Source organism: Rhinichthys klamathensis, unplaced genomic scaffold (genome assembly GCF_029890125.1).
Source record: "Rhinichthys klamathensis goyatoka isolate OS25496 unplaced genomic scaffold, OSU_Roscu_1.1 h1tg000088l_1, whole genome shotgun sequence".
Taxonomy (NCBI): domain Eukaryota; kingdom Metazoa; phylum Chordata; class Actinopteri; order Cypriniformes; family Leuciscidae; genus Rhinichthys; species Rhinichthys klamathensis.
The window spans coordinates 68,501-81,212 of NW_026606628.1; the positions used below are offsets into that span (position 1 = coordinate 68,501).

General features: G+C 39.5%; 1 protein-coding gene across 2 annotated transcripts in view; it reads left to right on the plus strand.

The window, feature by feature from the left end:
* Positions 1-12,712, plus strand: part of nrp2b (neuropilin 2b) — a 90,153-nt gene that overhangs the window by 39,949 nt on the left and 37,492 nt on the right. For both annotated transcript variants that reach the window (XM_056251663.1, XM_056251662.1), the window contains exon 7: positions 2,775-2,930. In XM_056251663.1, the coding sequence (XP_056107638.1) occupies positions 2,775-2,930 (156 nt within the window). The remainder of the gene's footprint in view (positions 1-2,774; positions 2,931-12,712) is intronic.

A 12,712-nucleotide genomic window follows, 5' to 3' on the forward strand; every position in this document is an offset into this window, starting at 1 on the left:
CTTGTGAATGGACAGACAGATTTAAGATTTCTGATTCTGGCAGGATGCCGCTCGGGTTAGGTGCTACACCAGGCCTTTAGGATGAGACTGATTACTTTTGGTGTTACTTTAAGTGGTGTGTCGTATTTGTGTCAGGATGCTGCTGAATTGTGGGCTTCTGGTAGAGCTCACAGCTGTTGTGTTGTGTTAACACCTGACATCACTCCCTCGCTCTCAGGGTCCACGGCCCAGACATCCATCTTGACAAACAGCTGTCGTAAATGCCAACATGCCCGAGGACCATACTTCACCTCAGACGCCTCTGCTCTGTTGTGTGTGTGTGTGTGTGTGTGTGTGTGTTCAGAGTGAGAGGCGTCATTATGTTTTAGATGTGTACATGCATTTGAGATTCGAGTATCATTGATATTCATTAAAATCACCCAGGGTAAATTGACTGATCAAGGTACCTTAAAGGAATGCTCTGGGCGTAATACAAGCTATCTGTTGTGGAAAGCATCTGATGTGCCACTGTAAGGCACTTGCAAGTTGCAGCCCATAGAGTGGTGCAGGTATGGCGAAGTCGAATTCGCAGCTGGTTACTTCGAGATTTTCCTTTGAGGTTTTTGTAATGGGGTTTTTTCAATTTATGTGTAAAATAAAGCCTGTGGTAAACATAACTTGACGATACTTTGACGTTTTTTTCTATAATGTAAACTGCACATTCTCACACTCCAAACTGTCTTATCTAGTTATTTATTAAAAGCGTACATAACTGCTTGAAAATATGCGTTTTCGCTATGGGTGTGTGTAATTTACATTGTAGAAATAAAAACGTCAAAGTATAGTCAAGTTATGTTTACCACAGGCTTTATTTTACACACAAAACGAAAACCCCCCATTATAAAACCCCATAGGAAAATCTCAAAGGAAGAACCCAGGACTTCTGGGTTCTAATGTCATACTTGCACCACTCTATTGTTAAAAAAATAAATATAATAGCCCCAAAACGGCCGTACCGTATTATTTATTTTATTTTATTTTTATTTTTATTTGCCAAATATAATTAAAACTGTAAGGCACTTGCAGTTTTGGGCTAAATGTTAATGAATGTTCTATTCTATTCTATTCTATTCTATTCTATTCTATTATATTATATTCTATTATATTATATTATATTATATTATATTATATTATATTATATTAAAATAGGACTATTGAGATCACTCACTGACCTTGCTTGTGCTAATTTATATTAAATTTTTCAGCTCAATATTATGACCATGGTAAAGCCGATAACTTTTGCATGACACTCAATAATACTCTTTTTTTTTTTTTTTTTACTGAGGGACGACATAATTTTCTCTTCTGTGGTAATCAACATGATTCCACAGATGCTGATGAGAGAGTTTAACTTGTTTTGAACCCAGAACATCTCTTTAACATCTCATCACATCTTCTTGCGTGCCATTTTCCCATTGTTTCTCTCCCTCTCTTTTTATTACTATTCATCAGGGACTCACTTCTCAGACGTGGTAGACTGCATCTTTCTCTCTCTCTCTCTCTTGTTCTGGTCTCTGGGCGAATGCAGGGGTTGATGATGCACAGCCTGCTCTGATGGTAACAGCCACTTGATTGATGAGGGTCCTTTCCTAGGAATAAATAGTTAGCAGCAGTCCTGGGTTCTATTGATTTTTTTGTCTAGGTGTGTTTCTCCGTGGCCCTAAGCAGCTTTACAGAAGGCACTATATGTGTGTGTGCTTGTATCTGTGTGTGAAAGCCACACCTGTCTCACTGACAGATAACAAACGCTGCAGTTTTCCCGCTCATGTTCGGATGACATCCCGCTGAGCAGGGAGAGCCGAGGATCATGGGTAACAGCCCTCCTCTAGGACGGGAGCTGAATGCCTGATTAAAGACCTCACTGCGGTAGAGGCGGACGGGCAGAGATGCGGCTCTCGCACCGCAATCATCATCATCATCATTGTCATGGCGGGGGGGTCCGGTGAGCAAGGGAGGGTGATAATCTGTGTGGAGAAAGGGAGAGTTGAATGAAGGTGGTTAGTATCGATCAGAGCTCAGGTGATTGATCTTAAGACTCTGATAACACCTTCGCTGCCGCCCATGATCTGCAGGGAGGGGATGCTTCATATTCCCACAGCTCCATCTATCTTTCAGCTCTTCCCTCTATCTCCTCCCTCTCTCTGCTTCCTTGCTTATCTCCCTCCCATCACTCCTTGGTTTTAGCGCGGATTGCTTAGAAAACAACAGCTAAATTAAAACATTTTGTACACATGTACATTTTTATTTCAGATTTAATGTTAAATTATATCAATTAACACACTGACTTAATGTTAAAGACACAAACTAAAACTAAATAAACTGAAATTATAAAACACTGGAAAAACTAAAACAGTCGCACAGTTAAAACTAATGGCAACTTGATTAAATGTACAAACTGAAAAAATCAAATAAAAACAAATTAAAAACTGTAAAACCTTGGCTCATATTTAGGGTTAGGGTTTTGTTCGAGTCTCTTATTCTAAGCTTGAAACTCTTCAAGCAACAAGCGTATCATCCGTCCACACTAGTCGTGAAACTGCTGAGTGACATGACACAATCACAACCAATCCGAAGTCATATGAAGCTGGATTTTGGATCAATGAGATCTCACGGTGGGCGGGACTACTTAATTCAACCTGCAGAAATAGAAACAAAATGTCCTGTCACAGTTATTTAAGACAAATCCCTTAATCACAAAAGAGATTTGATTACAATTTTGCATTTTTCCTCCTCAGGTGGACCTACACTTTCTGAAGGTCCTGACGGGCATCGCCACCCAGGGTGCCGTCTCCAAAGAGACACACAAGACCTACTTCGTCACCAGCTTTAAGCTGGAGGTCAGCACTAATGGAGAGGACTGGATGATCTACCGCTACGGCAAGAATCACAAGGTACAATCACACGGGAATGGCACATTTGAGAATGTGTGAAAGATAAAGCAGTCAGTTGTTCTCTCTCGTCCTGTGCTGGTTATCTATCAGAAATATGTGATGTACTGTCACACGCATGTGTGTGAGACTCAGAGAACGAGAAAAGAACTGAAAAGACTACAGTAGAGGTGATAATATTATTTCGTTTTACCAGTGTATAGTTGCAGTGGTGGGTTAGCTAAAATGCTGGTGTTCCCCTCAAACTTAATTAACTAGCTTAACTCCCAAGACTTCCACAAGAAAGATTATGCTGGTCACGCATAAACCAGCCTGAACCAGCATAGAAGTTCATGCCAATGTTCTTTACAAGTGAACAGACATATTTGAAGGCTTGAGTGAAAGGAAAATGAAGGGAGGTCAGAAAAAGATGAGAGTGTAAAACTAATCGTCCCGTGTAGTACATGCCTCTAATCTTAATTTATTAACAAATTCCCTGGAAATCCTGTATGGAGTTGATTACATGACAGGGGAACATGTGAAAGCTCTGATGTTAGTGTGATGGTTTTGGAAGAAGCTGTAAAAAACATCAGCTGCCACTGAGAATAACCTGCTGGATACAACCCTGTCCCTGGGTACCACCAACTGGCGTTAGGGTCTTTAGTCCTGGACCCCCTGCTGAAATAGCCTCTGGCTTTAATCTTCCCGAAAATCTCTGAGCTCAGTCCTCCCTTAATGTGCTCTGTGTTTTTACGGCTTTGGTTTCAGTTGGGCTAAGCTTTGTTAAGAAGTCTCGCTGTGTCGGAATGGGAGATTCACGCCTTATGGGAGACGTGACAGATCAGTGTCCATTTGGAAATTGTACTATTAAATAATGTTCTATTTATTCATATGCCTGGAAGAAATGTATTTTTATGTCAGCAGCTATCTAGCAAGATGCCTGTCATGCAGACTGAATGCGCTCAGGCATGGCTTTTTTTAATATCGCCAAATACCAAAATATAGATTAACAGGAAATAGTGTGTCGGCGTTGAAATGAAAATGTAAATTTGCAATAGTTAAACAGTTTTGCATGTGAGTGTCATGTAAGCGGACTCAGACAGGTTATTATTTTTCAGTGCTGTGTGTTGATCATTAGGTTTGATAGCACCACATCAGGCTCTAATCGGTCTCAAATTATGGTGGTGGGTGTGTGTGTGTGTGTCCCTGGTCCAGAGGACACTGACAGATTGTGTGTGTTTATGGACAAACAGGAAGAGCTGCTGAAGAGATCACTGTAGGCTGGTGGCTGATAGTCTCATTGTAAGTGTGTGTGGTGTAAGTGTGTTATCAGCAGAGCTGGGCTTAATTTCTTCTCAAACCGCCGTGGCGATTCTTTCTGTTCACTACTAGATTACCTGCAGCACACTCATTCAGTCACTGCTAAATCAGATCTGATAAGATGATCTAACACACACACACACACACACACACACACACACACACACACACACACACACACACACACACACACACACACACACACACACACACACACACACATAGCTCTGTTCCAAAACTTTCCTGTGTATAAAAGCAGGTACAGTATGAGGCAGCAGTGTAACATCATATGTGACTGATTTGAAACACTCTACACACAGCAAAAAAAATGTTTATATATATCATGTTGCTAAGCTAACTACTAATCCACTAATGAGCACATGCAGGCCATTTTTAATTAGCTTGAACATTTTACATGAATACTTTTATTCAGCATGGACACATTAAATTGATCAGTAAAGACATCTATAAAGACAGTAAAGACATCTATGTCACAAAATGTTTCTAATTCAAGTAAACACTGTTCTTTTGAACTTTCAATTAATCGAAGAATCCAAAAAAAAAGAGGTCAAATCACAGTTTCCACAAAAATATTGATAATGAAGACTGATAATGATGAGAAATGTTTCTTGAGCAGCAAATCAGCATTTTAGATTGATTTCTGAAAGATCATGTGACACTGAAGACTGGAGTAATAATGCTGAAAATTCAGCTTTGCCATTATAGAAATAATTGACTTTTTGAAATACATTTAAAAATCTTACCGATCCCAAACTTTTAATGCACTGATTTATGGGATTGCCACCTCTGTGAAGGATACATACAATGCTGCCTTAGAATTTGGCCAAAAACCACACATCTTAGAAGACAACATATTTATGCATATTTATACGTTTTGGAACAGGTATATATATCAAATATTTTAACCGGGAGGGCAGCTATGATGCCGTCAAATACTGTCTAGCTTTGGAGCAGAGCTACAAATTCATATCTCTTTCATTGTTAACCTAGCACAGCACACACATACACAGAAACACATGCATATATAGCCAATCCCACATTTCCACACATTTCCTCCTGAGACTATCAGATAAAGCCATCAATGTAATGACAGAATTATTTTCTCAAACATACTGTTTCAAATTGCAAGGAGGTCGAAAGGTCTCAATCCTATTTCCACTGGTGGGGAAAATGAGTGTGTCCCTTATGTAAGATCCCACACATGCTCCTAAGGTCCGCAATGGTCGTTTTAAGCAGCCTGGTCATTGACCGAGATCATTATGAAGGTCTGGTAAATTCCTTGCTTATTTAACAATACCATCAAGGGGTTTATATAGGGAGAGAGAGCATATGGTATGTCTGTTTACGTGTAAAATCCTGAGGCGAAGCAACCGAGAGCGCTGTCATGGGAGATGACATCAACTCGGACTTCAAAACAGCAGACTGACAGATTCGTCCGTCTCTGTGCATTCCTCCGCTTCACATGGAGCGCGTGGATAATGGAAGACCGCTGCCAGATCCCGGGAGGAATCCGCTGTTCTTTGGGAGTGTACCACTGAGGGTTTAACCTTTAGTGATGTCATAGACTAGAGAATAGATGCTCTTTGAGTCGAGTCGTCTGCATGAAGCACAGGCAGAATGTGAGACGGAAGGTGTTCAGTGAACTGAGGAAACCGTTTCACACATACTCAAAGAAAAATACACAGTTACCTGTCTTTAGTGGGGTCGTGGAAATGTGGTTTTCATTCACTGTGACAAATGGTGGTTTTAGAGGAAGCATTTACACCTCTGAGGGTCATAAAATATATCATCTGTTCTTCCAATTACTGTGTGCACTGATTCCAAGTTGACTTAAAGCAGCAGTGTGTCGTTTCTACGCTGCTAGCTACACCAAAATTTAAGCAGAATTGCAAAAATGATGTACGTTTCCAAACAAGTTTCCCAAACACTCCCACATTTGCTGATTCCCTTGACAAAAATTCAATTGGTTTTTCCCATTGGCTTTTGGATTACAGAAGTTTTTGACCAACAAAAGTTTATGATTCTTACACGTTTTGCTCATGTTTTAAGTTTTGAAGCTTAAAGCAACACTAAGTAAGATTTTTTACCTTAAAATAATGTTTCCAAAATCGTTTCAGTGGTTCATTAAGTCGTAACAGGGTGAAAGGCACTTCTGGATTCGCTTTGCGGTCCTATATCTGCTATAACCACGCCATGTAAGATTGCCAGATCGGGTCGCGTTTCTGTAGTTCTAATGAGACTTAAGAAAACTACAAATTTGACTTGCTTTACGTCAAGCGTTACAATAGTCATTATTTAGTTTTTCTTCGTTTCTGATGTCGCAATACATCATACTTTCATGAAATCATGCAACATACTCTACCTTGTCTGTGGACATCGTTCATTCCAAAGCCGGTGCTGGATCAACAACGAGCGTGCGTGCGACAGTAGGCTGTGGTAGGCTAAATTATTTACGGCAGCGGTAATGGACAATTCCGCTTACAACCTGAAGGGCGACCGCAGAGGAAAAGTTACTTGGTGTTGCTTTAAATACAGTTGCCCAAAGCCAGTTATCCTATAAACGAACTTCACCATATACCTTCCAACAACTCTTTCAGTCTTCATTTAAAGTTGGAAAGTTTGAGTTAGAATAATTTGCAAGAGTTTGATTGTAAACACAACTTTTGTAGTCCTGTTTAGGCACTTGTTGACAACCACATTTTCAAGACACATTTACATTTTTACATTTACATTTAGTCATTTAGCAGACGCTTTTATCCAAAGCGACTTACAACTGAGGACTAAACCAAGCGAGTCATCGTGAAGAGGCAAAAACAATGCAAGAAGTGCTCAAAATACAAAGTTCAGACATTGCTCGGAGTAGCATAAGCCAGACAAGCGAGGATTTAAAGGAAAAGGAAAGAAAGTGTTTTTTTATATATATATATTTATGTTAAGTGCTTTATGTTAAATTTATGTTTATGTTCATGTTATATTTTTTTATATTTATGTTAAGTATATTTATGTTAAGACACGTAAAAGCTTACAAAATCACGAGTGGGTTATTACTAGTGTATTTATTTTAATAGAATAAAATATAAAAATATCTGAAGCTTTTGTTAACCGCAGACCTTATTTCAGGCATTTAACCAAAAACTCATTTAAAAAAAAAAAAACATTGATTTTGAGAGGATGGAACCATAAGTGCAAGAATGCTTATTTCCTGATTTTATGACTAGATCAAGATCAGATCAAATGAAAAGAGGTTCTGTACTTACAGTTGTTTGTGTACATGTAGCCGGGATAGGAGAAAGTGTTGTAACAGAAATTTCCAGTGTTTTTTTCTGAAACACAGTGGGGAAGGTAAAGCGAGGAGGGAGGGTTTCCACATTCCAATCTCTCCAACTCAATCTCACATGCAGACTGGGAATTAAGAGGAAAGCAGGAACCAAATCAATATTCTACACTTTTTCCCTCTGAACAGGATTTACTCTGTACATTGTAATCCACAAGATGAGCTTCCACACTAAATTTGTTTTTTTTTGGAGGGATTTTAATGTTTTAGATTTGCATTTTAAATCACTTAAGTTTTTGATGCATGCTTAGTATTCGTCAAAGATATCACCAGTATTTAAAATTCATAACCTATCACAAGCCTTTCTAGACAATAAACAGCTCCACTCATATGTCATATGGCAATCAGCGAATGGCACCAACACGGCAAATTTGGCCTCAGGTATCTGAGCCCCTCATTGCTGTGCCACCAGCAGACTATCAGTCAAAACCATCTATGACAGCAGAGTATATACAGCCAAGGGCCGTCAGGGACCCTGAGCCAGCACACAGGCACACATACCTCATCTAAAGCTCTTTTAAATGTTCTAATTCTTGTATAATTATTCTACATGCAGTTTTTCTCATATTAATCTAGAGACTAGATGGAATATTTGTACTTATAAAATAATTTGTCACAGGACTTTTTCTGTGGGTTTCTCTCTGGGTTTCTCCTCCTCTGAGGCTGAACCTGCACTGGCCTGCAGCCAACTGGAGCCCGGCTGCTCTGTCAACATCTTCATCTCGGCCGTGAAGGTGTGGGAGAGAGCAGGAGAAGGGCGAGAGAGAGAGAGTAATGACTCGAGCAGATCTGTGAACGTTGACCACATTTCCCAGCGGCCACATCAGTCTGAGGGAAAAAGAAAATTGTGGCAGCGAGCCAATGCAAAGCAGCGAGAGATGGAGAGAACGAAAGACAAAAAGACAGACAGGGGGAAAGATGGACAGGGCGGGGAACACAGCACCTTTTTCAGCTCCCGAGACCCCAGTGCGGTCGTGTGGCTTTCTGTAACCCAGCCTGAGCAGTCAGGCATTGTGGGAGAGCGTGTCCACTTTTATGCGACCATAAATTCTATTATATTAACAGTGACAACATCTCACAGGAGGTGTGTGTGTGTCCTCACACTCCAACCTCACAGAGGGTTCACTTTGGGAGGTTTTTATTATTTTAGTAGGCTCCCCTTGTGCCAGACATTTGAATAATTCAAACTAATTTTTTAGGAACTACTCACTATAGGAACCTGCCCTGTTGGCCCCCACTGAGGACCCCATTTCACCTCATGAATATTCCCGCACAATATACACGTTTTCCTGCGCTGATGGATTTCTAAGGAGTTCTTTCAATATAACTACTCCTGGACTGTCAGATGTAATTTTTCAATAATTCATATAAGAGTTAATCTACATCTGCCCTCATTGATTGGTCTGTGTGTGTGTGTGTGTGTCTAGACAGACCAGCAGCACTACGGCCATATACGCTGTCAACAGATTCCTGTTTTTTCACAGATATATGGCACAATCCTTTTGTGTAAACAGGAAAAAACACATTTAAGATCATGTGTTTTTTGCATGACTTGCATTGAAACATTTTTTAATGTCTTCATGACTTTATTTTCATTGTTTTGTGTCAGACTTGGTGTTCGTCAAGAACATTGAATCATGGCCACCAGTCGCATGTGAGCTGTAAAAGTGTGAATGAAAATATTAGTATATATATATTTATTTAGATGCTTATTTCACAAGTGTTGTATGATCATATTAGAAGTCCCTTGCATCTCCATGACGTACAGTATTTCAATAACCATTCCTCATAGTCTCAGCCTGATTTATTTAGTTATAAGTTGTGCTCCTAAAGTTTGGCTAAATATCCGTGTAACTCACAGGACTGTGCAAAATGAACAAGTTGAATTGCGTGATATAATAATAGACCAGGGCAGACCAGTTTTTTACTGTGAATGTTTGAATATAAACACAGCCGGTTATATCTTAAGTGAATATAATCAGCCAGGGCAAAAGAAATAGATATGTGTGAAAATGTAGTAAAATAAGGTTTGTATTTTCCTGAATATATTTCCTGAAAATCTCTGAATTTGTATCAATGGTTCTTACATCAGAACAAAATCTGCCGTGTCCTGCTGACATCAGGTCAGTAGGCATATAACATTTAGGAGGAAACACTTTACTCGTGTCAGTCATTTTTCACATGTGGGCACAGAGTCAGAACATAAGAGAGACTGAGCGAGGGAGAGAGTGAAATGAGTGCTCACTTTCACACAGAACGAAAACAGGGAGGAATCACCCCAACCCTCTTGTAGAAGTTAGAGCTCAATATGCTTTGCTGGTTGTTCTTCTGTGATCAGTTTCAGATCCATCTTTACGCTTCAACCCACGAGCGTAACACATTCTCTTTAGTTTATCCTTTACTAAAGCTGTGCTTGATCATACATGGGATATGGAGTTTTCCTCTTTTTAAAAAAGACTGGCTTTTCCAAAGGTTTCCAAAGATTTTCTGAAACAATCAGTAAAGTACCGTTGCAAAGTAACTGTTGATTTTATATTATATGTACTATATTGACTATATTTTAAAATTAAAATGTCTTGACCCCCAGACTATTTTGTTGTAGGAATATCTGAACATGCAATTTATCAACAGAAAGGCAAGACCGTCTGCTTTTAAGCAAAAACATTTATTATAGATTAATGCATTCTCGTTTTGTAAAACAAAAAAGCAACATTTTGTGTTTTTGTCAAAGAGTACATCTGGATGGGATTCAGAATTAGATTATCCATCAACACCCCCAAAGATTCACAGTCCTATAGCTCGTCCTGGGTCGACATTTCATTCATTAACATTAGGCCGTTTTGATTTATATGCTGTTTAATGTGGATGATCGCGTTATTTCAAAATATGCATATGTTTACTGTATATATGATATCAGTCTTGTTTCTGCTTCTTTTTCACCTGTGTTTTGATGAGGAGATTCAGTACTCTTTCAGAAGATGTGTAATAGCGCCCCCTACCGTATAATGGTGAAAACGCGGAAAGCCAGAAAATGATGGTGTCAATGGTGGGGATTGACGGAAAATTGCGTCAATGGCGGGGAAAGAGTTAAATATTAAAAGCGCATTCAGTAGTTGTTTAGCTAGCGTCTAGTACTGATACCACAATGGTGTTAGATGCGGAAATGGTGATTTCACCAAGTGCAACATGGTCCTGGATCAACATTTTTGTTGATCCTAAAACACCATTACAATCTAATAATCATATTTGAGGGACAAGTTTAGAGTTTATGTCAAGTTTAGGCTTACAATCCAGGGTTAGGTGCTTCTACATCTGTGTTATTCACGTATAGGGATGAGTTGTGGGTATAGGGTTAGGGGAAGGGATAGGGTTAGGGTTAGGGTTACATTTTCGGACAGGAATGTTGTTCCAGGATCAACATAATATGTTGATCTAGGAACAATGTCTTGTACTTGGCAAAATCATGGTGACCTGTTAGATGCTAGGTCTATCGACATGGATCCGTTTGATTACCTCAGCTTGAGTTTTGTATGAATAACACAGATAATTCCATTAGTGTCCAACAACAACAAAAATCAACTTGCCCATCACTACTTATAGGATTTTCTCTGTCATCAAAACTCCAAACTCGCGTATCAACAGAGGCGGCAATTTCTATGACGTTTAGTTCTACACTTCCCAGATCCTTTTTTGTCTATGTTTTTAATATTGTTTATATCAAAATTTATCTAGTTTGATAATGCTTTCATCTGCCAATAAGAGTACTCTCAGCTTTGTTTAACACATTTTACTATGTGTAAATACCCTCTGCATAATAGTATAGGAGAAAAATGTGAAAAAAGTCTGCTTGTATATAGCACCAAATATACTCAAAAGCGCACTCACATACAAAACATCATCACCTGAGACAGACAGCACATACCTGCTACTCCCCACAGACTGCATGCTGGGAAACACTAGCAGCCGTGCCGGAGGGAACGTGATATAAGTAACGTACGCAAATGCATGATTCATGAAAGTAATTTAGCATAAACCTTCCGATGACGGCAGTGTCCATTTGTTATGTCTCTGGCTACAGGCATGCCTGCACACACAGAGAGTGCATCAATCAAAGATTACGCTGCATAGTGAGAGAGAAACAACAGGAAAAACGACGGTGTGAGGGAAAAAAATAGAGGGAACGGGTGCGAGGGTGGGCTTGTATCAGTAGACGGCCCGTGACAGCAGGGTTGACAGCAGTTCTCCTGTTTCAGTGTGTGGGAGTCTGTCATTACCAGCACCTGTGTGTCTGTCAACACAACACCAGTCAGAGGCCGTTGTAGCTCAGGGATGAAAAGAAAACATTAGCAGGTGAGCACGTGTGTGGGAAAAAGCGAAGGGAACAACAAACGTATAGTTTCATATCGCTAATATATGTTTGGCTAGAAGCAGTATTGGACTCCACCTCCACTATAGATTGACTGCTGCTGTCAGAATCCGAGACTTTGTCATTTCTGTCATTCCTCTCGCTTCCCCTTTTCCTCTGTCTTAGAGGACCAGTGGGAAATCACAGTTCTTCAGCTTCATCTCAGCCTGCTCCCTAACGTCCTCGCAGTAATTGGACTGCTCAATCCTGTTATGCCTTTTAGTTTCTTCTGTGCTTTTTGATCATTTTGGCATCTTCATGGTTAATATTCTCTTCTTTGTGCTTGGAATTTTATCCATAATGACCAGTGTTCCTTCTGTCCCAAATCCCATGTGATATACATCTGTTCATCTGTAGTCTCAGAGCTCTTAGTTTCCTGCTGGTTTGGATTAAACAGGTTGGATAATCAAAAGCCAGGAAAGGGAGCCGTCCAGTCAAAGGACAACAGTAAACTAACATTTTTATACAAGACTGTTTTTTGGGGTTTTTTGCCGATCATAGATCTGGTTAGAAAAGTAATAGTAAAACCACATGATGCTTGATGTAATTATAGTATGGGGGTATATATATATATATATTAAAATATAAGTTTCATATATGAATAAATAATTTAATAGTATATAAATAATACTAAAATAATACAACTGCGATGAGTACGTATCCGGAATATTTCATATTTCACAGGCTTCTTGATCTAGCTGCGTTTGTTTTGTTCAGAAGTGCTGG